We start from the raw sequence: 26,303 nt of genomic DNA on the forward strand, positions 1-26,303 counted from the left end.
ACAATCGTCATTCATTTAAAAGTTTGCGCGTGTCAGAGACGGCGGTTCATAATAAAATAAATGAATTTCGTTAATTAAACATAACTGCGTCTCAGTTTTAAACAGTAAACTTGAATCAGCTCCAGCGTTTACTGGTCAATGTTGGCTGGAAGTTGCGTTCGTTTTTTGTAATTTGGACACGTGACGTTTAGGCTAAGTTTTAGTAAACAAGGTAGGATGTCCGGTGGTAAAGTTTTGGTGATCGGCGGCGGTGGTCGGGAACATGCGTTATGCTGGAAGCTGGCTGACTCCCCGTTTGTGGCTCAAGTGTATGCGGCGCCCGGCAGCGTCGGCATCGCCACAACCAGCAAAGTGGAATGCGTCGATCTCAACATTAAAGATTATCCCGTAAGTTTCTTATTAGAAAAGTTGGTTCAATACTTTTTCGTGCATGTGTATGTTATAATAAATGTAACTTGATACCATCCCAGAGAGAAGGATGAAGTTTTGATCTGTTTCAAAGTCAAAGTATTTATTTAATGTATTAAAAAACAAAATAATTAATTATTTAATGATATTATCACGGTTATTTAGACTTAACGATCAGTGGGTCATTTTAGGAGTAAATTAACATGATTTACTTAAAAGTTAAATATTTAATTCTACCTCTAATGCTAATGTCTATTAATTACTTTAATCCATCATTAAGTAGTTTCTCATCCAAAATATAATCACTTGATTGTTCTTTGTTAATTAGAGCATGTCTTAATTGATTTATTTTAAAGAAAAATACTTTGTTATCGTTAGCTTGCTTATCAGTAAGTTATTGAAAGTTTAATAACTATTTTATTTTGTTTATCTTTGACTAGTTTTGTTCCCACAGAGTTTTCCATGTTCTATTAATTAAAACTATGTCATTTAGTCATCACAGATGATGTTATTAATTTCTATTAGAGATGCCATTTTGGAATTGTAACTGTCATCTCCCTAGGATAAACACAGCTGAACATGGACCTCCCTTATTGATTACTAAAACTAGCCGTTTTCTGAGCTACTGCTCATACCCGCTTAAAAAATAGTCTATGTTCACCAGAAATAGAGTAGCTTTTCAACAGCGTAAGAATTTTTTTTATGTCAAGAAATAAGCATACCAACGAATAAAATTACATACCAAGGAATAAAATATTTTTACTTCTAGAGATTACATGCAAATCTATGATTAATTCCAATTAACTGTTTCCTACCTCTTCAAAGTGGAAATTCAGTCTAGTTTCACTATCAACTTAATGAAAATTTAAAAAATAAGTTGGAGTTTTCATAATGTTTTTGTCTCAATAAAAGTATAATGCCCATGGATTTAATTATGCACTTCATAAACATGTTTGTTCAATTTCCAGTGTGGTGCAATAGACACTGATGATATAAATCTGGATAAAAATACGCAAATTACTAAATTATTATGTTTGCGAGTGAAATATACTCGGTTTTTACATCATTATTGCTATAGCTACTAAAATGTACAATACCAATCTTGTCTCAATTTTTTTTTTAAAAACTGTACAGAAAAAAATTAAGTAAAGCACAAACAAGTTCAAAGTTTGTGAGTTTAACGATTTATTTACGATAAGTGTTCGTAGCTGATCTGATAGGACAAACAATCCCAATATATTTTTTACGTTGAAGTAAAGTTTGATTATAATAGAAAGTAAAAATCTTCATGTAAACAAAAATAAAATTGACTCATGTGCGAACTGCAAAAATAATGGTAGTCACTAAAATATGTACCATTAAAATCATTAACCCTAACCCATTAGGAAATTAATAAAACAAGTTTAGTAGGTAACAAAAACGGGTGCCTAATCTCCCCTAGTAACAAACAATTAGGTGCTAAGGTCAAACAGCAAGTGTGAAAGCATTCCTACAAGTTACAAAGCAAATAAAAAGTATAAGAAAAGTGTTCATGCTCCCTAACCTTCGCTAAACTATCAGTATCTAACATAGATATAAAGTCGATGACCTTAGATTATAGTCACAGTTGTACGAAATGTGCTTTTAATTGAGTTTTTATCACGCGGTAACTGTCGTTTGGTTAGTTACCGGGATATGTACCTACGGTGATAAGTATGACGGGAGATGATGTTTGCGATATTTATAGACGGATAAAGTTGTTCAGACGTAATGATATTGGAGTGCCGAAAAGTTGACCCCTTATCTAGAATCTTCTTATTAAGTAAGATGTTCTTCAACTTCATCCAGACTTTCAAGTTGTGTATGTTATTTGCATGCTTATGACTGATGGCATAGCAGTAGAAAATGCTTCGCAAATAATTTGACGTACAACTATAACTTTTGAAGCTTATCGTTCATTATCGGCCTTACGGACATGGAATCCTCTTACTTATATACCAAGGCATATTTGTCCAAAATCCTAATAATTCGAGCTATGTCTTCATTATTTTTTGAGACTTTGATATTTAGGACTTGGCATTCAGTAGCAACAGGCAATTTCAGCCTATTATAATTTGACGGAGTCTCGTTTAGCGATGTAGGTCATCCAAACTGACGATGCCCTTCACAATGTTTCGTAAACATCTGTTAGGAACATAACGAAACCCTTTTCGGGAGTTGCTCACGGCGTAGTTCTTCTTTCGTTATGCCAATTGACACAGGCTTAATAAAGTCTAAATTTTGTAATAATTAAAGCATAAGGGATAATACAGAATCCAAGACCCAAGTTGGCCAGACTCCCCACAAACATGCTTCCAGTAGGCTGAACACGAACGATCGATTCTCAAGATGTATGGGTCGTAAAACTGACCGAACATTATCTCATGTTATGATTATTTTAATTGGACAGACATGCAATATTGCCTATAACCAGGCCTCTGTCACTTGACGTACTTGCGCGCGATAAATGCCTACCGCTCGCTGGGTTACCGGTAGCCCCACGCGGCACAGGGCTTTCAACAGTCACACGCGCCGCGCGCGTTCCAATATTATTATTTTTATTTCGTGGCATGTTATGCTGTTGGTTTTTATTAGGTTTTTTAAGCTACCTAACAAACTCATGGATTATTTTGAGTTGTGTTGGTTTATATGCAACTATTGTAAGATTTAGAAACATTTTATATTTATGAACTTATCTAGTAATTCTATTTTTTTTAAATTAATTAATACTTATCTACTTTATGATTTTAACAACAGAGATCATTAGGTACTTATTTTACTTTAAATACCTACTTAGTTATATGAACTGTATTGTGAGTTTTGTAGCTCAAAACACAACTCGAGTGTAAGTAAGGTAGTTCTGGTCCAACTTAATGACGACTCGGAACATTACGCGTGTCGCTACGCAGAAACCAATTTTAGGTATGTATCAACACTCGACTCGTTGTACCATATGGGGTATGACACTTGTGCTCGAAAAATAGTTGGAAACCGCCTTTGATTTTGACGAAAGCTTTACTTCAGTACTTACCTATGCTTACGTATTAGGTAATATTTAGTAATATGTACACATACTCCATTTTAGTAGGCAATACAATAGTTAACTAAAGAAAAATATTCTTGATATTACTTTTTATTTAAAAATTCAGTTTTAAAAAAGGCTATCTTAAAATAAGTGTAACTTTGTTTTCCTACTTAAATATTAATAAATTGTAAGAAGCAACCCTAAGCACGGCCACGGCACGGTTGCGGTCACTGAACTGTGCACTATCGCATTGGAATAACAATCAAGCGCTCGAGCTTTTAAGGTTCATTTTATAACGCAGCTAGGAATTTGTAGGTAGTTGGGGAACTTGTAGGTGCTTATAACAGTAGGTATAGACTTTTTTGTATGGAGTGATTTATCTGTTACGTAGTAACTATTATATAATCTGTGCTATAACTTAAACCGACAATAGTACTCTACTGACATAGGAGTCTTGCGAATTGCGCGAGCCGATAACAGCTACGATATGTTTTTCATTTCTTCAGTTATCAACGCGTAGGAATTATTTCAACAGGCGTGAAAACAACTGCCAGGGGTCTGGCCCTTATGTAATTAGTATTACAGCAGACATTGTAGTATTGCTAGAGCTAAACATTTCATCATCCTACATTGTTTGTGCGTTGATCTGCTATCTTTAACTAGTGTCACATGTACCTAATCTTCTTCTTCGTTGCTAAGCTGACTCTTGACTCTTGCCCTAGCGTTCATTTGTTTGGAATTCCAATTTTGAACTTGGTCTTACACCATTTTTAATCGCTACTGTTTTCACTGCCATTTGTTTTGGCTGTCTAGGTCCTCGATAATGAATCGAATCATGAAGCATATTTTAACTTTTACTGATGCAATTCCGTAAACTTTGGGATACTTTCACATTCATCGTTATGTTTGAGAAACTTGTTAGACACTTCTGTCGTTCATTATTTAGTGCGATGGAAAGTGATGCAGCAGCAATATGAAGATGTTTGTACTCAATTCACTTTTGATTTGAAGGTTGACCTGATAATGCAACTTGCACTTGCATTTAAATTCTAGTAGGTATAAAATCAATTTAAATTGCTTCTGACCTAACTGGAGGGACCGAGAATATTCCTCGTTGACCAACACAGATACCTAAATAGCTCACATATAAAACGAGTCGTCAAATCAAGTGAGTACACGCGACGCATACATAGGTACCCTCGATCAAAAACAACTGTTTATAGATTTTAATAGACGCTCGTGTATGCGCGATAACCCGAAGGTATCTTTATCTTGAAGTTCAGCACTTGCCGGACCAAGTTCACTTGTCACTCGAAATGCTGCGTTTAGCGTAATATGTATCTATGACAGATCTGAGGGGTAAGCAGGTGACGTAGTCGGGAGACTGTGGGTGGCAACAATAGCGTGGGACTTAATTGATATTGATAATCAGAATATGCAGAGACAAAACATGTCGGACGTTGAAACATCTGAATAGTCAGTTTTCGGAATGTTCAGTTCTTATCTCATTATAATTAAGAAGTATTCAAAATGTTCATCAAGTTTCAACTATAAATGAACTTCAACTTCAAAAACTGCTCTCTAGGTCCTATATTTGTAGATGAAAGCCCCTTCCAATTTTTCTTCTCAATATATTTTGTTTTTTACTTTACCCAAACATTTCTATTACAGGCCATAGCAAAATGGTGCAAAGACAACGAAATAGACTACGTAGTGATTGGCCCCGAGGATCCCCTAGCCAATGGCATCGTGGACAACCTCGCTCCCTTCGGCATCAAGTGCTTCGGCCCCACCAAGGCTGGTGCCAGGATAGAGGCCGACAAGGACTGGTCCAAGACCTTCATGAACAAGTACCAGATCCCTACCGCGAGGCATAAGTCCTTCACCGATGCTGTTGCCGCTAAGGAGTTTATTAATACGTAAGTCTTTTGTTTTTATGTTTTTTTTTTTAGTTGGATGCAGGCGAGGGCTTTGGTTTGCAGTAGGTAAGGTGATTTTCTAGATGGATATTACCACCAAAGACAGTTATTGTCATCGAAAACTCTGGACGCCTCTACAATGTGGTCCTTGAATACTTCTTTATTATTTCTCCTGTATATCAAGAAGTAGGCAGAAATGGAAAGATTTGGAGGAGGCCTACGTCCGAAGACGGACAACCTAGGGGCTGTGATGGATGGATATCAAATTGTCCAAAAATCAAGAAAGTGTTTAAGATGTTATATCTTCTTATGCGTCCCGGAACTTATAACTTGTTTATTGTTTACACACGAGCCCCCTTTCACAATCTCTATTCCGCACTATGTTTTATAATACTAACTCAATAACTTTCGATAAAAGCATACTACATGCTTATGTAATTGAGATTAATTGTAGCTAACCTGTGACTATCGGCTGTCCAGCGCTACTTAGCTGCGCAAAGAGTAACTTGCGGTAATCTTATGTTTATAATAAGAGTACATTGACGATAATGAGGTGATAGGGAAATTGGATATGTCTAGTTTTCTCTGGTAATAGTGTCCGCGTTTATAGTTCATAGGCTACCTCGTAAGTATAGGTTACAAATGCTTTAGCAAAGTATCTTCTTGGAGAAAACTGAAGAACTAAATCAGAGTGATAATCTTGATATTTACTAAGAAGAATTCTACAAATCCATATCCCTTTTCGACATAGACAGTTACATAAATGATAGTACGACAGTTCAAGGCTCATAGTCGTGTCGATGCTCTCAGGCGCGATAAAATGTTTCTGGTGAATTCAAAACGAAGATAAACTTAATTAAGTCAAAGGACATTAAATCAAGGATGTGCAATGCAAATAAATTATACAAACAACATAAAAATAACTTCTGACATTGGCCCACTTGTGGTAATGAGAAGAAAGATAATACTCTCATTATAAAAAGATTGGCTGTAAATAGAATAGCCTTTGGACATTAATGTGTGTATGTATGTGTGACGTCAATATCAGGGTTGTTGAGTCTAGATGATGGCACTAGGATATGCCGAAGATGCCTGTAATACCGCATTCCTCGGTAACATAACATGCCCATATCATGACAGCTGGTTTCCATGTAGCTTCTCGTTCCATGCCACTTTCATACTTCCTCTTATACAACGTGTTGATTTGCATTTGTGCCATACTTCAGGAGGAGGACATAAAATACGTAAATAATCGATTGAAATTACAGTAGATGGGAAATAACTAATATGCACTGCTTTTTTGTCATTGTAATGTCGTGGTATTTCCGAAGTAATTTAATTTTATGAATGAAATTTATGAGTGATCGTTGCGTATGCCTTGTGTTTGCGTTTGCGTGAGGGTGCAGCACAGTTTTAACGCCAGTAACACACGCGCCAAGTTTAAACAAGGCTAGATGACATTTACGGAATTCCGAAAAAAAAATAAAGAAAAAAAACTACGTACCAATTTTTTTATTGATTTGGGTCGAGAATCATTAGCATAATTACCTCCTTGAATATGGCACGGATGCAAATCAACAGCTTGTATACTTATTCCTATCTCGTAACACAAAATCCTTTTTACACTTTCTAATTGCACACAAAAGAATTGATGATAGAATCTACTGCTGGGAGTTTGTTGCGTCATTTCTTCCTGACAATGACACCTAGGAAATAGTGCAGATTACCTATAGGTGTTTTGGGGGATGTCCTTATATTGTTTTTAAGTTAAAAAATTGCTGATTTACATTTTGAATTTTAATTAACTCTACTTTTTTTCCTCAACAGTGCTCCCTACCCAGCCTTAGTAGTGAAAGCATCAGGCCTCGCCGCAGGCAAGGGCGTGGTGGTGGCCGCTACCAAGGAGGAGGCTTGCCAAGCTGTTGACGAGATCCTTACTGATGCCAAGTATGGTTCAGCTGGACAGACTGTCGTTATTGAAGAGCTGCTCGAGGGTGATGAGGTTTCGGTTAGTATTTTTATGTGTTTATTATTTAGTATATTTTATCATCCAAAATTTTAGGAAATAAAAAAAGCACATCCTTACTAATGTTATAATTGCGAATGTTAGTGTGTCTGTCTGTTGCGCAAAAACTTCTATACCGATTCGTAGAAGGGTACAGAGACAGTCGGTGTAAGAAAGGACATAAGGTACTTTTTGCAGGAAAAAGGTGGAGCCGCGGGTAGTTTATAATTAAAATTAATCAAAATAAGTCTGCACTTTGATCGAAATGTGACAGATGTAGGTATATGTGTATTCTTGTAGATGCGTAAAGAAAGGTCGACGTTCAATTATCTGAGAAAAGTGTTGTTGCGTGTATAGACGCACGTAGACACAGTTCCCACACCTCCTTCGAATACTATTAATCTTTGCATAACTATAGGTATTTACTTATATTGATAAATGTAAATTACTTAATGTGCATTTAATATGCACTTGTGGCTTCCAAACTGTAATTATATACAGGAAAATAAAAAAAATGACATCAACGTACAACATAGAAATGAAAAGCACCCCGTCTTACTATGGAAGTAATAATTGGAACACTAAAAACTTTCCAAAAATGACCCCTCTCGTTATGGTATAATGTGGACACGAAACTTTTTCTTTATAAGCCTCAAAAAGCACCAAGTTTGACCCGTACATTACAATAGTTGTTTATCCAGAAACATTAACGTATCTGAGAACGCCAACACAGATGATATCAGGGGTCAAGTCATCACATATTTTTTTAAACACCCATTGGGGTTCCGATAAGGAATGATTTCAGCGCCAATTGTAATTAGTCAGTATTTATTGATAAACCTTTGAGAAATAATAAAGTTGTTTGTCATTCGATATTTTAAAGGTCATAGTATGAATATTGAGATGTTTAGAAGACATTGTTTTCATTGTTGATTATATAATTTCTGATGATTACATTAGTCTCACGAGTTTGCACGTGACACTGCATTAAGCAGATAAAATAATTATTGAGCATTTTACTTCTTTTAATTTGAATGAGCTACTTTAACTTTCTAATAGCTGCCGATTCGAATTCTCAGGCAAACAAGATGCAAAACACACAGCACATACCTACCCTAGCTGATTATTCTCAAAAGTACAATATATGAAGAACTAGCTGTTCCACGTGGTTCCACCCGTGTTCGAATAAATAGCAGCTTTTCTCCTTTCTCAGGCTTTAGACCATTTGTGTACCAAATTTTATTTAAATAGTTTCAGTAATTTTAGCGTGAAAGCCTAGACTTACAGATTTCTCTTTAAAATTTTAGGAAAAATATGATGATAAGATGGCGTAACTCATGTTCTGCCAAAAAAATTTGCCTAGCTTTTTAACTATAATATTTACCTTACTAGGTGTATTATCATCATCAAATTGAAGTTTTAATCAAACACTGAATTCCCCACCACACTAAATTTTCACTCCTTCCAGGTGCTGGCCTTCACAGACGGCGAAACGGTCTCCATGATGCCCCCAGCTCAAGACCACAAGCGGGTTGGTGACGGCGACACGGGCCCCAACACTGGAGGAATGGGAGCTTACTGCCCATGTCCTCTTATCACCCCAGACCAGCTCCTGGATGTAAAGGAACAGGTCTTGCAAAGGGCGGTCGATGGGCTGAAGGCTGAGGGAATTAAATATGTTGGTGAGTTGGTTTGAGGACTTGATAATAAATAAGTTTTGTATGATAAAAAGAAGGATATGAGCAAAAATGCTACAATAAGTCATGAGTGCAAACTTGGGTCTTTAAAAACCGTGGCTTGGGCACAATTTAATTGGCAGAAAAATAACTTCTTTGGATGCTTTGATTTCGAAGCCTTTACAAAGGCAAAGACTTCGAAACTACTGAACCTATTGAAAAGTTATTTCACTATTGAGAAAATACACTATCCCTGGGTCATATAGGCTTTATTTTATCCGGATACGACTAGATGATTGGGTTTCCTCTACATAAGAAAAGATAGACAGTCATAAACAGGACGATGCAGCTTTTACATACGTCCCTATTTAACATGGCGAGAAACTAATCCATGAGTGATCGGCCGACAAAAGTTCTATTATGTATTGGCCAGATAAGAACCGGTTCTAACCGCATTAGTGCAAGACATGATGCACTCTGGCATCTAGAGTTCGTTATCTATGTTTTATAAACTATGCCGATGTACCGCGTGGCAGTAAGAAAAACTGGCTTCTGACTGTTGTAACACGGTATAGTTTATTCTTAGAGCAGCATCATTAATTCTTATAGGCTTTTCAAAACATAGTGGGGATGGTTTCCAGTCTAATGTTTGCAGCTGAATACCAATGCTTTACATAAGACGACTGCGTATCTGATCTGCTCAACTGAATATTGCAGCAAAATATTATTCAAGTTTTGAAATTATGACAAGGGTAACTAATTTGTTTAAATAAGTAAGACATTTTGATAAAATTAAACGTCAGTCAATTTTAACTGCTCTTCAAATATACTTTTTTTCACTGACACGCTTACGAAACTTGCTGTAGAAAACTTTTAAGTAAGAGTTAAAGTTAAGTTCCGATCTAGTATTTTGGGGTGATCGATATAGATAAAGGGACACCTCCTTTTCGCGTGCAATTCAACTTACATTTGTAAATATTTTAAATATTGCACACGTCTGTAGACGTTTATAATTACTTTTGATAACGTCATTACGAATGCCTTATCATCAATCCAATGAGATCTTTTACACACGAATTTCTCAATAAGCAGTACCTATTTTATTTAATAACAACAAGCGTATCATTGGAAAATTCCTATGTTTTATGTAAGTCATAGGTTATCCGCCTTAAAAAAGTGGTGGCAGTCTATTTTGGAACTTAATCCTGGGACATAGGGTTTTAATTTGGGGTGGTCTTAGACCATAGTCCACGAGAGAAAGGAAATGCTTTAAGCTGCCGCATAATTCTAATCTCTATCTAATCTTGACGTTCTTATATAGATTCCTTAGTATGGATAACTAGAATCTATTGAAACTCTGTTATATCTGCTTGTTGGACGGAGTTAATGCTCATTGTAATTCATAGCGTTAACTGTCGGATCTTATCTAGGCATGCTATTATTATTAAGCTTAAGAATTGTTTTTTAACGCTCTAATCTCAGGACTTGAAAATTCCATCAGTTTCAGATAGCAAATTTATCTAGGAAGGCTATAGTCTACTTTTAGCCGGGTGCGTGGAGTGGTTTTCACAGGAAGTTAGTCCAAAGATATGAAAATCTCTTCAGCTTTATAGATGAAAGACACTAAGACATAGGTACTTGCATCATCGTTAACAAGGAAACTATTACGAATAAAAGGTCACAATAGATAATCAGTGGCGGCCCTAGGGGTGTGCGAACTGTGCCCTCGCACAGGGCCTCGCGCTTGGGGTGGCCTCGCGCTACAACCCACAACTGGCTCTCAATCCAGTCACGGTTTTTTTTATTTTTGCTTAATTCCGAGTTTAATTTGAGAGTCCTTAAACAAACAATTTAAAAAAATTCGCGCTCGTTACGCTCGCGGCTGTGCACTTGACAGTACCTTTCCTTATAAATTGATTAGAGAAATTTTATGTCCCAAAACTCAAAAATTTTCGCGCTCGCTACGCTCGCGACTTCACCTTGCACCTTTATTATACAAGTTTAGGTGCTTTGGTGACCCAAATCTCAAAAAATTTTGGGCTCGCTATGCTCGCGGGTGCTTTACTTTCCACTTGTTTTATTTTTTTCATCCTTTTTTAGCCGAACCTAGAAGGTAGCGCCGCTTTTAAGTCCTTTTATTTACAAGAAAATAACTCATAGTTTCCGTATGAATGTGATTGCACGGTCGTGATCGCACCCGGGCGCTACATGAGCTAGAGACGGCCCTGAATCAGTTATACGAAGAGCTGAATATTATCTCGGTGCTGAAATATATATTAGAAAATAATTTAACTGAAATTTATCCCACTACCGAAATAGTTTTGAGAATTCGAATAATAAAATAATAATATCGAAAAAGCAGTTTTTCGAGGCTTAAAATTATTAAAACATGTTTAAGGAATTCGATGACACAAGATCGACTTTCAGCCCTTGCTAATCTTTCGATTGAAAATGACGTTGCTCATTCATTCGATTATTCTGCTTTAATTAAAGATTTTAGTCTTAAGAAAAGTCGCAAGCATCAGATCATTTTAATATTTGTTAATTTTGTGATTCTTTAAATATAAACTGTAGTAAAAATAAAATTTTATTAATTTGTGTAACTTGACCATTTCTACTCAAACATGACGTTTAGGTAAATCAAAACACCAGCTTACTCTCGCAATACATACTTTTCACATAGGACAAAGGGCCTCGCATAGACCTGCCGCACGTAGCCTCGCAATGGCTAGGGCCGCCGCTGTAGATAATTGTGTAATTATAGAAGAACCGATACAATGGCTTAGATTATGGTTACTATGAAATAAACATTGTTCATATCTATATACGTAAGCTTAATTTATCAACGTTTGTGATACAGATAAACTAATTAATTGCACTAAATCTTAACAAAAATGTATCTAATTGGTCATAGCAAACTGGCCTGAGGTTTTTATTTCATTCTTGGAAAGGCATGGAAAATGAGAGCAGTTTCAACGTAGACTGTATTCAGCCATCTTCTAATCATCTAAAACTTCTCATAATGTTTAGTTGCATATAAGAATCAAATGCAGGTCAAATCTGACCTATATAGGATGCCATATATGCCTGACTATATTATCTACTTCCAAACTTTATGATGTAATTACGTGCAATGACTATATTTTTTACCAATTACATTAAAAGCCACAACAAACACCAATTTGCTGAAAAAACACGAAATAACTTCAATAAGTTTATCATCGAATCGAGCAAACAGATGCTTTTAAACTGATCAATTTTACGTCACACACCGTATTACGTATGTCAATGGCATTTGACCCCATCATTGTTTATACCAACCACAGACGCACAATTAACACTAGATAAACACTGAATAACACGATTTCATCTAAATTAACACTATAGGATAATACACTTTATTTTTATCAGTATAAGGTCGCTTTTTAATTGGCAAAATGGGCGATGGCAATTGTTTTTTAGTATTGCGTTTGTTTGTTTGCCTGTTTTGCAGTTGCCAAGGCGTTCCGTTATAGATAAATTGTAATAAGACAATGTTTTTTTAATTGGAATGTGGAATGAGATTCAGTGTTACGTTTGTGAAGGCGTTACATCATGAAATGCTTAATTTTTTATGTTATAAGTCAAACTGAAATTAAAGATAAATGTCTTGATTTTTTCATTTCGTCAGAACATTCTTTTGGTTTGATGTAACATGTGGATTTGTGATGAGAGGGAATGCATTTTGGATGTTCTAAATTATGCACATGTTTCTGCTTGTTTATCACCAAAATGGAGTAACATTCTGTAGAAAGATTAGGAGATAAGGGTCAGATATAACATATAAAAATAAGTTGTAAGATGTTTTAGCAAATCTTGAGGTTCAAAGGAATATGTCGTTGTTTTCAAGTATCAAGAAAAATGTTGCAATGAAACGCCAAAGATGCTTTTAGATGCAAAAATCTTGCAGAGTGTGTTTTCTGAGCTTGAATCCTGGCGACAAATTATAAAGCACCATTCTTCCATGTTCCGACAGTCAGTTTATCAGCGACAAAACCTCAAAAAAAAAAATCTCCTAATTTCTAGGTGTCCTATACGCCGGTATGATGGTGACCAAGTCTGGACCGATGACTCTGGAGTTCAACTGTCGCTTCGGCGACCCGGAGACACAGGTCCTCATGACATTGCTAGAGACAGACTTGTACAAAGTTATGAAGGTACGTTTGTAAACGTTAAAAACTGATTTACCTGTAAAATCATTATCAGCCTTTTGCCTATTAGCCCTAGCCAGAGATGAACCTGAACGAAAAGACAGGGTTTCAGAGATAAAAGCTGTACAAAGTTTTTTCGCTAGGACTTATTACATTATCATTTTCTGTTCTCTGAATGTTCATTACTGAAATCTAATATTTCCAAAAGATACCTTATCGCTTCTTTCCATCAAAGAGACGGTGGGAGGGACATGCCTTACTTAGTTCTTTTGAAGACTTCCATAACCAGAGCAGTCTTTTTCTTTTTGTTTGTCAACTTAATAATATATAATATGGCTCTTATTTTGACACATTATTTGATTTCTAGGCATGTGTGGAAGGCACTCTGAAGCAGATCCAAGTGACATGGAACACCAAGTTGTCCTCTGTCGGTGTTGTCATCGCTTCCAAAGGATATCCTGAGACATCCACTAAGGGTTGTGTTATCAGTGGTAAGTTGATTTGTCCTTATACATATATTGGAAGGATGAATTACCATATTTTTGACCTTTCATTTATGATACTTTGTCATTTTCCAATTTCAGTCAGTCAGTTTTTGATCGTAGACGAATTTTGACTCCTGTTTCCTTGTGTGATTTCTTTTTAATAAATAGGCGTGTAAAATGACCTCGACCTTCTGCTGCAGACGTTGACCTCAGACCCTTGAGAATCAAATCCTAATACAAAAGTAACATTTATTCAAATAATCGACATATAAAAACTGTGTAACAAAAATGACCTTGACCTTTCCAGGTTTAACCCAAGTGCAGTCAACGCCAGGCATGGTGGTGTTCCACAGCGGCGTGGCTCGCGGCGCCAACGGCTCGCTGGTGACGTGGGGCGGCCGGGTGCTGCTGCTGTGTGCCCGCGCAGCTTCCCTGCGGGCGGCGGCGGCGGCGGCCACGGCGGGGGCGGCGCTGGTGGACTTCCCCGGAGCACATTATAGGAAGGATATCGCGCATCGGGCTTTTACCAAGTATGTTGGATATTGATATTTGATTATTATGTGTGAAATTAGGTACATAGTACATGGTGATTTTGAGTGGTTTGCGATTAGCTAATGGACAAAACATTATTATAAAAAACATTATTATATCTACTTTGCATTACGTGAAGTAAAACTTCAGCTGGAGCAGATGTTTTTTTAATTATGTTTTCAAATTAAACTAAAATTATTAAATTTAAAAAAGTTTTTGGCTGCTTACATTCAAATGGTGTTGCCCTTTTTGTTCTATTTACTCTTTCATATTAACACGTGGCGTAAGTAATCATACTTAATTTGCACAAACATTATTTTATCTCGATAGTTGCACATTTGCATGACATAAACACATTTAAACAATATTTTCAAAGAAATACATAAAAATGCAATGTATTTTGTTTCAGCATGTATGCCTCCGACAAAGAGCGCGTCATTTAATTGCATTCCCGAATATATAAATAATTTAAAACATTCCTAATTCTAATTGGAACTGTTTGTTGCATTTCTTAGCTTGCATTTATTGTGGGATATTGAGGGTAAGAATCATTTACGAAGAATCTCATTATTGTTTTGTATTTTTTTTACAATAAACTTGTCTTTCGCAAATTGATTGTTTATTTTCTCATCCTTTGTAAGCATCGCATGTTGGGGTTATATTTCATACAGAACATATAGCTTGGTAGAGAAATAAATCCCCTGTCTGTTGAATTTCCACTGTTTTGGATACTAGGAAATAGATTCGACTAGAATTATATATTCACAGAGTAATACAACTTGTTCTTTTACTCACAATTTTTTGATACTGAGCATGGGACTGACGAAAGATTTTAAAACATTTGTCATCAATCGTGAATGCAGGCTTCAATTGAGGGTTGAATCATTTCAAAGTCCCATGTACCTTTCATGAGAATTTAACTACAAAATTTTAATATTTGAATCAAGTACTCTGAAAACATTGCAAGGATACCCCTGAAAAAAAGTGACTTATGGGAAAAGTATTGTGCAGACGGTACCTAATCTTGTATACTGACAAGAAAAAAATAAACATTTTAATCTCTTTAAATCATACACTAACATCAACTGAATAAAATAAAATAGGAGGTCATTTCAAATCAAACACATTGAGCACAACATGGAGGCACAAATATGATCTATTTTTTTAATAACGTTCACACATGTATCATACAACCTACTGCAAATAAATTAGGTTAGGTTACCAAACCCCAACTAAAAAAATATTAACACGTCACAAACTCCTCAGGATCAACGGCCTATCATACCTTCAAAGTGGAGTCGACATAGACGCGGCAGCTACCCTCGTTCGTGAAATCGAACCTATCGCCACCGCCACACATCGCCGCGGAGTGCTGGGCAGACTCGGCTGCTACAGTGGACTGTTCCAACTGTCCGCCATGGACCCCAGTCTAAAGGACCCCGTGTTAGTGCAGGGGACTGATGGCGTTGGGACTAAGTTGAAGGTAAGGTGGTTAATACGTAGATGAGGTTAAATTGGGAAGTGTTGGGAGGGTGCAGATGCTACATAGGATTGTTGCAACTGTCCGCCATGGACCCCAGTCTGAAGGACCCCGTGCTAGTGCAGGGGACTGATGGCGTTGGGACTAAGTTGAAGTAATAGAAGCTAGTAGTAATAGATGAAGTTGAATTGGGAAGTGCACTCCGGTTTCAATTGGCGGTTATGTACCCCAGGCGGGGAACTAAGTTTTTTGTGTACTTTATCTGTCTTCTTCTTCTTCTTCCTGTCCTGTTCCCAAGTCATTTGGGGTTGGGGCAATATGTATTTTTCTTCCATACCTCTCTGTCAGATTTGATACTTACAGCCATTCCCTTCTGCTTCATGTCCTCTTTCAGGCAATCAATTTAGCTTTTCCTCGGTCTACCTCTACCTCTCCATTAAGTGTAAACTTTATGGTAAATTGCTAAACAACTTAATCTTTATTCCAGATCGCAGAACTTATGCACAAATACGACACGTTAGGCCAGGACCTGGTGGCCATGTGTGTGAACGACATCCTGTGTGCTGGAGCTGAGCCCTTCGCGTTCCTGGACTACATGGCATGCGGCCGCCTGCAGGTGGACGTCGCCACCACCATCGTCAGGGGGATCGCTGACGCTTGCATCATGTCTGGCTGTGCACTGTTGGGTAAGTAGGGGTTATGACTTGACTGCAAAAGAGCGAAATTAACGGTCCCAACTATGTTCTAGTCGGCTTCCAGCCTAACCTGGTGTAGATAAATACCAGTGCTTTACAAGGTGTGACTCTGACCTCCTCGACCCAGTTACACAGGCAATCCAACCTCCTCAACCCAATTACCCGGGAAACCCAATACTCTTAGACAAGACTGGTTGTCAGACTTACTGGCTTCTACCCTTCAAAAGCATTGATATGACGAAGTTTTCACCATTGCTGAACCATGTTAAAAAAGTGGGTATAGTATTCAAACAAAATGGTGCCCATTGGTCTTTTCTCACTCCTATCGTAACACCCACCTTTATACTTCCATATTCTAACATATCCTTTCTCCCTCAACAGGTGGTGAAACAGCAGAAATGCCTTCAATGTACGAGATCGGCAAATACGACCTCGCGGGCTTCGCAGTCGGAGTCGTGGACAATTTGAAGCAGCTGCCTCGTTCTAAGGAGATCAGGGCTGGAGACATAGTGCTGGCACTGCCGTCTACTGGCGTACATAGCAACGGTTACAGTTTGGTGCAGAAGATCATGTTGGAGACTGGTCACAGGTGAGATATAGTCTTCTATGATAGTTCTAGAAGCTTCTATGTCGTTCCAAGGAGAACAGGGCGGGAGACATAGTGCTGGCACTACCGTCTACTGGCGTACATAGTAACGGGTACAGCTTGGTGCAGAAGATCATGTTGGAGACTGGACACAGGTACACATGACATTGGATTCAAGACTTTCCAAACTATCTATTTTTAACAACGTAATTATTATTGAACTCATAAAAAGAGAGAGTTGCAATTCGAGTCTACACACCAACATCAACCATTCACCAGCTCACGAATTTCAATTGACTAAAAGACCTTAGAAGCCTTTCTCATTATATACCTTAAAGTTTAGTCGAAAAGCAAGTCTTTTTAAATTAACATTTTACAATGAATGATGGTGGTTTATAAGCATATTTTGGCACACAATTCCTTAAAAACAAATCCTTTTGACTTTTTTAAGATAGAGAAGCCAAATAAATTCACAAATAAAAACAATTCTTCCTCATCCCACAGATACCAGGACCCAGCAGCCTTCAGCACCACAAACAAGAGCTACGGAGAAGAATTCCTCGCCCCCACCGGTATCTACGTCCATGCCTTACTCCCGGCCATCAAGAAGCAGTTAATCAAAGGCCTAGCCCATATCACTGGCGGTGGTCTACTGGAGAACATTCCTAGAATACTGCCACCGGGGATAAGAGTTAGAATGGATGCTACTAAGTTCAATATTAAGCCGGTGTTCGGATGGTTGCAGGCTAAGGGTAAGTTCTAAATGTTTAAAAAATGCATGTTTCAATTCATTAAATAAAATATTTAAATTTGCAACCAAACTCAGATTTTATAAAAATAAAAACGTGTTTATATTCGACTCCATCACCATTACTATAAAGTGCATTTCCCCAGGTGTAATATGTATCTCTTCAACTATGGATTTAGTATAGTGTTTTTTACAGATATCTACAATCTAAATTCGACCTCATTACTATTAACATAAAGTTAATTTACCCAGGTGTTATGTAGTATCAGAAAATATTCTTACATTCAACTGGGGCTGTTGAAACCAGGGTTCACTTTAAAGGAGGTTTTCTTTTTTGTTCAGGGTTAATACGTCATAACTCAACCGTCCCCATCACTCTAAATTTAACCTTATCTGCCTAACAATAAAATCCACATTACAGGTGTAGTATCAGACTTCGAGATGCTCCGTACCTTCAACTGCGGTGTGGGCATGGTGGTGATCGTAGACCCCGTCTGTGTGAAGGAACTGCTGGAGCTGGTCGATGGAGAGATTGCTATTGTGGGTGCTGTGGAGCAGATTGGGAAGGAAGGTAAGGAATAGCTAATTTTGCATCTAACAATCATTTCCATGGTAAATTGGATGAAATAAAAGTTGCAAACTGTTGAGTTTAAAAGTCCTTAGGAGTCTAGCTCCTCATGTATATTTTATATGCTTCTTAAATTAACGCCTGCAGCGATGAATATTCGCCATAATTAATTCGATATCTTGGTACTTGGTCGCCGCATTGAAGCATTGTTTGTGAATTTAATCTACATAGCATTCCAAACTATACACTTACTCAAAACATTTTTTAACTAAGGCAATGTTTTCTTTAGTAGCATTAACTAAGTAATGATAGTGAAGCGTTCCTCTAGAAATCTATGTCTTTAACACTGTATGTATATCCTATTTTTTCTCAGGAGGTCACCAAGTGGTAGTAGAAAACTTCAAAGAAGCGATGCATCCCCTAACATCGCCCTACGTGACCGGAGACCGGACTTCCCCTCAGAAGTCGCTGTCTTACAAAGACAGTGGCGTGGATATTGAAGCCGGCGACTCTCTCGTGTCATTAATCAAGCCTTTGGCTAGGTGAGTATTGTTATATCGTGGTGAAAATAGTAGGAAGTTTTGCAGAAAATTTTATAGTCTCGTGCTAACACATATATTGTGATAAGATCTAACGATTTCTTCAATTTAGATCGACTTACGGCCGATAGAATATTTTTAACGCCCGTTAAGGACATGCTCAAATCAGAACAATTACGCTCCTAAACATATACTTCTTCTCATTTTATATACTATTCCTTGGTTTTTTGTCTGTAGGTCTACATCACGTTCAGGAGTGCTCGGTGGTCTTGGCGGTTTCGGTGGCTGCTTCCAACTCAAAGCTGTTGAACAGGAATACAAGGTACAATCACTATTAAGAAGATTATATTAGATATTACTATATAGCCTATCCTTTTCCCAACTATTTTTACATAGATCGACTGCCTATCTGGTTTCTACAACCCAGTTACAAATAAAAGTATATTTGCCAATTTATTACATTATTGTTTTATGCAAGACCACTTTAAACTTCTACATAGTTCAATCTTGCAATTGATATAATATTTTGCAGAAAATAAAATAACTACCAGTCACGAAAAATTATCCCAAAAAATAACACTAATCAAAAATTCCTTTTCTCCACAGGACCCGGTGCTAGTCCTAGCCGCCGACGGAGTAGGCACAAAATTGAAAATAGCTCAAAAGATCAACCAGCACGGCACAATAGGCATAGACCTGGTGGCCATGTGCGTGAACGACATCCTGTGCAACGGCGCGGCTCCGCTGACGTTCCTGGACTACTTCGCGTGCGGCTCGCTGGACGTCAACGTGGCCAGGAACGTGGTGTCCGGCGTCGCTGAGGGGTGTAGGCAGAGTTCTGCTGCTTTGATTGGTGTGTTTTTTGTTAATTTTTTTCTGTCATTTAAGATAGTTTTTAAAATAAAGTTTTTTGAAATTATCATGTAATAAGTAAAAGTACATAAAATTATTCTAGCCCTAATATACTCCGACTTTCTGGTTATTTTGTTTTAGTTGAGTTAGCGCAATATAGTTTCCGTTTTGTGTAGTCTGCTAAATTATAATTCAGAAATACGACTAATCTGCCTCTCGACTCGGGCGTTAATAAGCAATTCTTATCTGCGTCGAATATCTTATTCGAACTAATTCGAACTATGTTTGGACCAGATTCAGTCTTTTTTTTGCAACGGCTTGTAAACGCCATGAATGTAAAAAAATATACTGAGTGATGAATGTAATAAAATGCAACTTTATTTTTATACATAGGTAGTTTAATTATATTATATTGTTCACAGGTGGTGAGACGGCAGAGATGCCGGGTATGTACGAGCCGGGCGTGTACGACATCGCGGGCTTCGCGCTCGGTGTTGTCGAACGATCACATATACTGCCCAAGATCAATGATATCGCGGTAAGTTCACCATTTAGTATTTTTTGTCTAAAATCATTTATTCAAACATGGCAAACAGTACTTTTTGATCGTCAAAAATATACAAAAGACAGCCCTTTGGGAGCCATCTTTTACGCCCACCCTTCACCTTGTTGTGAAATATTAGTTTTACGGATGAGAACGTAAAATACAGAACTTAGGAGTATTGTGAAATAAATAAAAACAATCAGCGATAACCTAGTCATCATTTCTCAAAAATAGTAACGTGCTGAATATACTACAAAAATCTTTTTTTTAACTTGTCTACGCACTCCAGAACGCTTTCGTTAAGTTTACAAAAAAATTAAATCTATTTGTGTTTCAATAGGTTGGCGACATAATCATCGGTCTACCTTCCAACGGCGTCCACAGCAACGGCTTCAGCCTCATACACAAGCTGATGAAGAAGACAGGCCTAACGCTCAAAGACAGAGCACCTTTTAGCAAAGAGGGACTGACTCTTGGTTAGTATATTATACTTCTTTCACGATTGTTCATATAGTTATGTATTCTAATGAAATTATCGATTGTTTTATAATATGGATTCGGTTGGTTAAGAAAATAGAATTATCACTTTTGAGATGGTTGGTCTTGATTAATTCTTGTCGATTCAGTAGCGTCAATCTTGTACATGCTTATGGCTTCTGACTGTCTTATCAACAATCTAGGTGTGAACCGCGTATGTAAATAAAATAAATAAATATTAATCATAAAATAAATATTTAGCAATACAGTGGAATTTTATTATGAAATGGCACAACTATGAGTCTCGTAATTACCTATGTCTTGACTGAAAGACCCTTGCCATTCGTAGACACTATTTCCGCGAATAAGACATGGCGATCACCTATCACGATGTATGGGCAACTGCCGGCAACGAACGTTAGCGACAAAACGGGTAATGTTAGTCATGTCCAAGATGCGCTATCTGATTTATCGATAAATAATCTTCAACATTTTCCCCACCAGGCGAAGAACTAATAAAACCGACTCGCATCTACGTGAAGTCCGTGTTACCAGCACTTCGCAGCGGTCGGGTGAAAGCAGTGGCCCACATTACCGGTGGCGGCCTGTTGGAGAACATCCCAAGAGTTATACCTGATGCTGTGAGAGCCAGGCTTAATGCTCACTGGTGGCATGTACACCCTGTAAGTGAAATTTATTTATGTAGTTTTTTCTCTGTTATGTTGAGGTTTTCTAGTCTAGCAAAATGTATACAGCTAGGTTCCAGTGAGCAGTGAACTAAATGGAACAACTGCTTGTCTGATCTCCCGCGTATTGCCAGCTATGTTAGAAATCTTCCTAAACACCATATTTCTAAGTTTTATTTTCAAAAAATCTACCGGCTTGAAGTGCTGTTATGGCTGTAATTTTCTTGCAAACTATTTTTTAGTTTATCTAAAGAATATTTATACAATGACTGTGTTCTAGCTATTACACAAATGCAAACCCTGTAGGGGCATAGGGCTCCGTCCGGAAAACCCGTTAAATGTTATTTTAACTTAAGCTAGCTTAGCTAGAAATAAACTTACACTCACGATGTCTCGCATATAAACTAACATTGTATTTCTTTTCAGGTGTTCTCATGGATTGCGGACGCTGGTTCAGTACAAGACGAGGAGATGTTGAGAACATTCAACTGCGGTATCGGCATGGTGCTCGTTGTGTCACCTGAAGATCAGGCTGAGGTAAGTTCTAACTAAATTATTTAATTAAATTAAGGTTGAATATGAACTTTTTTGACATGGAAAAAATTTCAAAGACAGCCTCCAAAATGCCAGCGGTTCACCAATCTTGTCGTATATATAAGTAAAATAATATTTATATTGAGTGCTTTGGATGAACGTCGAAAATAAATAAACAGTGGCCGCAAAATGTATGAATTTGTTATTTTTTGCACCGTTGAATATCCCACATTGAAGTTGAAAGTTTTTTGTTCGACGGGCGTGAAAACGCGTCCTTTTATTCAAAATTATGACCTCTTTAAGGTTTTGCTAGACTTTGCTAGATTTTTGTCGAAAAAGGGCGGTGTGGGCAAGAAAACACGTCTTTTCATTCAAAGATATGAACTTTTTAGGGTTTTGCCAGAATCTCCTAGATGCAATTTTTCGAAAAAGCTTCTTAATTAATTTATATTTACTTAATTTATATTTTCCCAGGTGATGAACACGACCCGCGCGTTCGGCGCGATGGTGATCGGCAGCATACAGAAGCGGCCCGTCGCCGGACAGCGCGTCGTCGTCGACAACTTCGCCTCCGCCATGGACTTCACCAGGCGGATGCCGCTGCTGCCCAAGAAGAAGGTACATTGATGTCCTGAATTGTATACCATTTTACAGCTACACAGAAGATATAATTGACCTAACTGCCTTGTTGATCTAGTAGTCGCATATCGCGACTGCTGTCTCCGGGTCTCGAGTTTCATTCGCGGTTCGAGCCGACATTGTTTTATGGGTTTTAAAAACTTTCAAAAAGTAGCCTGCTGTCTCGAAGTTGGTGATTGATATACCCGTGCATCGGAGAGTACGTTAATGTCGGTCTTGCTTGTGATCTCTCTCCGGTGGTGTTGGATTGTCCCATCGGGCGCATAGGGTGAAGAAGTAGAGAGTGCACTTGTGTCTGCTCAAATGCTCGTATAAATGCCCTGCCCAGCGGGCTGGTCGCCGGTGGCCGATATATCGGCCTGGAGGACATCAAAACAAATCGATTAATTATTATTTTTTATTTAACAGGTGGCAGTACTAGTATCAGGCAACGGCAGCAACCTACAAGCCCTATTAGACACAACCCGGGAGGCAGCGCAGTGTATGTGTGCGGACATCAACCTCGTCATCTCCAACAAGAAGGATGCTTATGCCTTACAACGAGCTCAGAAGGCTGGAGTACCTTCCCTGGTGAGTAACCATCGGCCTAGCCTTTTCATCATTATACTGTTACTGTTACAGCCTTTTTTTTTTTATCGTCCCACTGCTGGGCACAGGCCTCCTCTCACAAGGAGAAGGATTGAGCGTTGATCACCACCCTTGCTCAATGCGGGTTGGTGATTTCAGACTTTTTAGTCCAGGTTTCCTCAAGATGTTTTCCTTCACCTTTTTATCAGTCATTGGTGTCTAAGATTACTTAGAAAGTACATAAAAACTTAGAAAAGTTGCATTGGTACTTGCCTGACCTGGAATCGAACCCACACCCTCATACTCGAGAGGTTGGTTCTTTACCCACTAGAAGTTGGCTACACTTTGCCAACTTCAAGGCGTTCGTGGTGCGAGTGCCGACGTGTTTCTTGCACCTCGTCTTGGACGAAAACTTCTGGCCACAGGACATGGTGTTCCGTCGCTTCCGCGGACAAGTGCCACAGGACCGCACAGTGACTTAGTGCATAAGTGAAGTGCTACTAACATAGTTTTAAGTTTTTATTTACTAACAATTTTGTATATCATATTATGTATGCTAGTTTTAAGGTATTTATCTATGGGCCTTTGATGCCTGAGAATAAAGATGATTTGATTTGATTTGATTTACCCACTAGGCCACCACGGCTTTTTCATCATTATACTAGACTCTAGTAATTATAGTGTCAGTTCCTAGACACTATCTGCCATGGTGTGGCAAATTGCAAGATGCATTTTGCAGCATCCAAGCAGGTAAAGATTGAAAGCATCAAGTCGGAAACCAAGCAATCAAACAACTGTGAAGTTGGAGGCATACATTAAGGGGTCAGAGGAGGTAAATTAATCAAAAGAAAAGGTTTTATTTGCACATAAAGAAAGGACCTTTTGAAACCCCAATGATAATGTTGATATTATGATAATTAATACGTGAGTGGACCATGGACATAGAGGAATATAAAACCATGAAAACCAACTTTCAGGAATCAAAAGGCACCAAAAGAAGAGTATAATGTTGATGACACATTACCAGCTTAATCTTGATCTTATCCACGAGTGTATTTATTTAACACTATTCTCGTTTGCAGGTATTCAATCACAAAGACTACGCGTCACGGGAAGACTTTGACCGCGCGGTTTCCGAAGCACTAGAGGCACATAAAATCGACATCGTCTGTCTTGCCGGATACATGAGAATCCTGTCAGCTGAGTTTGTTAAAAAGTAAGTTTTATCTACGAAATCTTTAGGATTTCTTAGATTTGGAGTCATCCTTCGAGCCTTTTTCAAGATTTGGATGTCTATGTGCAAAAATAGCGTTTTTGGAAAGTTCTGCTCTGTGTGAAAGATGAAACTTGTAAAGACCCCATAAAACACACTTGGGGAGTCGATTGAGGAGTGGAATCAGAATCATAGCTTGAGATGCGAATTTAGAGTCCGAAGTCCTTGAAATAAATAGCTAACAAAAAGACGTGGCGAAATAATAGCTAGCTTGACGGCTTGTCAAGGCTTACTTCTACAGTAATTTTAGTTTGTCAGTTCTTAATAATTTCAGTTACAATTCTACATGTAATTATATCAATGATCTCATGATTATCCGCCCCTGATAGATGGCACGGTCGCCTGCTGAACATCCACCCGTCGCTGCTGCCGCGTCACCCCGGCCTCAACGCGCAGAAGCAGTGTCTTGACGCAGGGGACAAGGAGAGCGGCTGTACAGTGCATTTTGTTGATGTGAGTATTTTTTACCTGTATTTAAAACTACTACGTACTGTTTATTAAAGTTTTTTAGGTGTTTAAATTCCTAGTATTGCTTTAGTGGCCATATTGGTATTCGTCTTTTCGTTAAGAGTTAAGTTAGACCATTCCCGCAAAAAGAATTTATACAGCTCCAATTTACTAATGTGAAGAAATGTTGAGTTAGATATTTGAATATGCAAATGTTATTTGGTGCAATTTGCGTTTGGATCTATAATAATGTTTTTGCTACGTTTTCGGGGAGTCATAGTCTCTTTATAGACATACCTTTAAGAGCCAAACAAAACAAAAATCACCATCACTTCCGTTTAACCAAACCCTTATCTCATATTTCACAGGAGGGCATGGACACAGGTGCAATAATTCTCCAAGAACGAGTCCCAGTTCTCCAAAAGGATACCGTAGAAACTCTAACCGACCGCATCCACGAGGCGGAACACCGCGCATACCCGCGGGCGCTGCGCCTCGTCACCACCGGCCGCGTCCGGCTCAACCAGCATGGTACACTTATGTGGTACTCTTAGGAACTGGATCTTGGAAGATACATAGCCAAAACACCCACAAAAAGCAATGAAAATGTTAACTACACCGTTAAAAGATGTCCGCTTAGGCACGTCAACAAGTCGAATATAACAATACATTTTCTTATTATACTTGAAATTACAATAGAAATATACGTGAATTACAATAACAAAATTAAGTACACTATTAAAAGATGATTTCTGAGTAATGGTATAAACAATATAGCTCAATATGAAATCTTTTCCATATTCTAGCTTGAATCATAATTTACCTCGCCAGTGCTTTTATGTATCAAAAATTCAACTCACCTATTTTTTACATATAATATTCCTCGGATGTCAGTAAAAGTATGAAATATGGCAATACTGTCAGTTCTAAAGAATGAAAGTGTTGCCATATTTTGAAGCTTGAATGTGCTACTTTGCTTCCATCAAAACTATTATGAAAGTTTAGTATAAGGGTGCGTCCACATCTGGCGAATGCGCCGCGAATGCGCAGCACGCGAGCCGATCGCGAGCTGTCCGCGAGCTGCGCGCGTGCATTTTTGTTCGTGCGCCGCTTCTGCTTGGCCCGCGCTTGCTCGCGCGCGACCTAAGCGCCGCACGCGAGCGGCGCGCAGGCGGCGCGCGACGTCTGCCATCTTCGATAGTACTGAGCCAATATACGGAACTGTAAGGGCGAGAACTGATTGCGCGCAGATCGCGCGCCGCTCGCGCGCTCTATACGAGCCTTGCGTGAGTTGCGCTAAAGAGGCGCACCGAACTATTGCAGTGACTGCACGCGCGCAGCTCGCGGACAGCTCGCGATCGGCTCGCGTGCTGCGCATTCGCGGCGCATTCGCCAGATGTGGACGCACCCT

The 26,303-nt window shown here is 38.3% G+C and overlaps 1 protein-coding gene across 2 annotated transcripts in view; it reads left to right on the forward strand.

Annotated features, from left to right (window-relative positions):
* Nucleotides 1–26,303, forward strand: part of LOC124637383 (trifunctional purine biosynthetic protein adenosine-3) — a 26,875-nt gene continuing 572 nt past the window's right edge. The window contains exons 1-24 of one of the 2 annotated variants that reach the window (XM_047173805.1): nucleotides 5–387; nucleotides 5,123–5,370; nucleotides 7,198–7,378; nucleotides 8,844–9,057; nucleotides 13,117–13,247; nucleotides 13,609–13,732; nucleotides 14,034–14,256; nucleotides 15,524–15,740; nucleotides 16,225–16,423; nucleotides 16,814–17,021; nucleotides 17,523–17,770; nucleotides 18,188–18,337; nucleotides 18,708–18,876; nucleotides 19,111–19,195; nucleotides 19,480–19,726; nucleotides 20,148–20,263; nucleotides 20,610–20,745; nucleotides 21,251–21,429; nucleotides 21,859–21,969; nucleotides 22,441–22,584; nucleotides 23,014–23,175; nucleotides 24,255–24,388; nucleotides 24,775–24,898; nucleotides 25,261–25,903. In XM_047173805.1, the coding sequence (XP_047029761.1) occupies nucleotides 217–387; nucleotides 5,123–5,370; nucleotides 7,198–7,378; nucleotides 8,844–9,057; nucleotides 13,117–13,247; nucleotides 13,609–13,732; nucleotides 14,034–14,256; nucleotides 15,524–15,740; nucleotides 16,225–16,423; nucleotides 16,814–17,021; nucleotides 17,523–17,770; nucleotides 18,188–18,337; nucleotides 18,708–18,876; nucleotides 19,111–19,195; nucleotides 19,480–19,726; nucleotides 20,148–20,263; nucleotides 20,610–20,745; nucleotides 21,251–21,429; nucleotides 21,859–21,969; nucleotides 22,441–22,584; nucleotides 23,014–23,175; nucleotides 24,255–24,388; nucleotides 24,775–24,898; nucleotides 25,261–25,446 (4,107 nt within the window). In that variant the 5' untranslated portion in view covers nucleotides 5–216 and the 3' untranslated portion in view covers nucleotides 25,447–25,903. Of the gene's footprint in view, nucleotides 388–5,122; nucleotides 5,371–7,197; nucleotides 7,379–8,843; nucleotides 9,058–13,116; nucleotides 13,248–13,608; nucleotides 13,733–14,033; nucleotides 14,257–14,666; nucleotides 14,869–15,523; nucleotides 15,741–16,224; nucleotides 16,424–16,813; nucleotides 17,022–17,522; nucleotides 17,771–18,187; nucleotides 18,338–18,707; nucleotides 18,877–19,110; nucleotides 19,196–19,479; nucleotides 19,727–20,147; nucleotides 20,264–20,609; nucleotides 20,746–21,250; nucleotides 21,430–21,858; nucleotides 21,970–22,440; nucleotides 22,585–23,013; nucleotides 23,176–24,254; nucleotides 24,389–24,774; nucleotides 24,899–25,260; nucleotides 25,904–26,303 lie in introns of those variants that run through there. The other variant, XM_047173806.1, reaches the window with a different exon arrangement.

This window comes from Helicoverpa zea, chromosome 16 (genome assembly GCF_022581195.2).
Source record: "Helicoverpa zea isolate HzStark_Cry1AcR chromosome 16, ilHelZeax1.1, whole genome shotgun sequence".
In the NCBI taxonomy this organism is placed as follows: domain Eukaryota; kingdom Metazoa; phylum Arthropoda; class Insecta; order Lepidoptera; family Noctuidae; genus Helicoverpa; species Helicoverpa zea.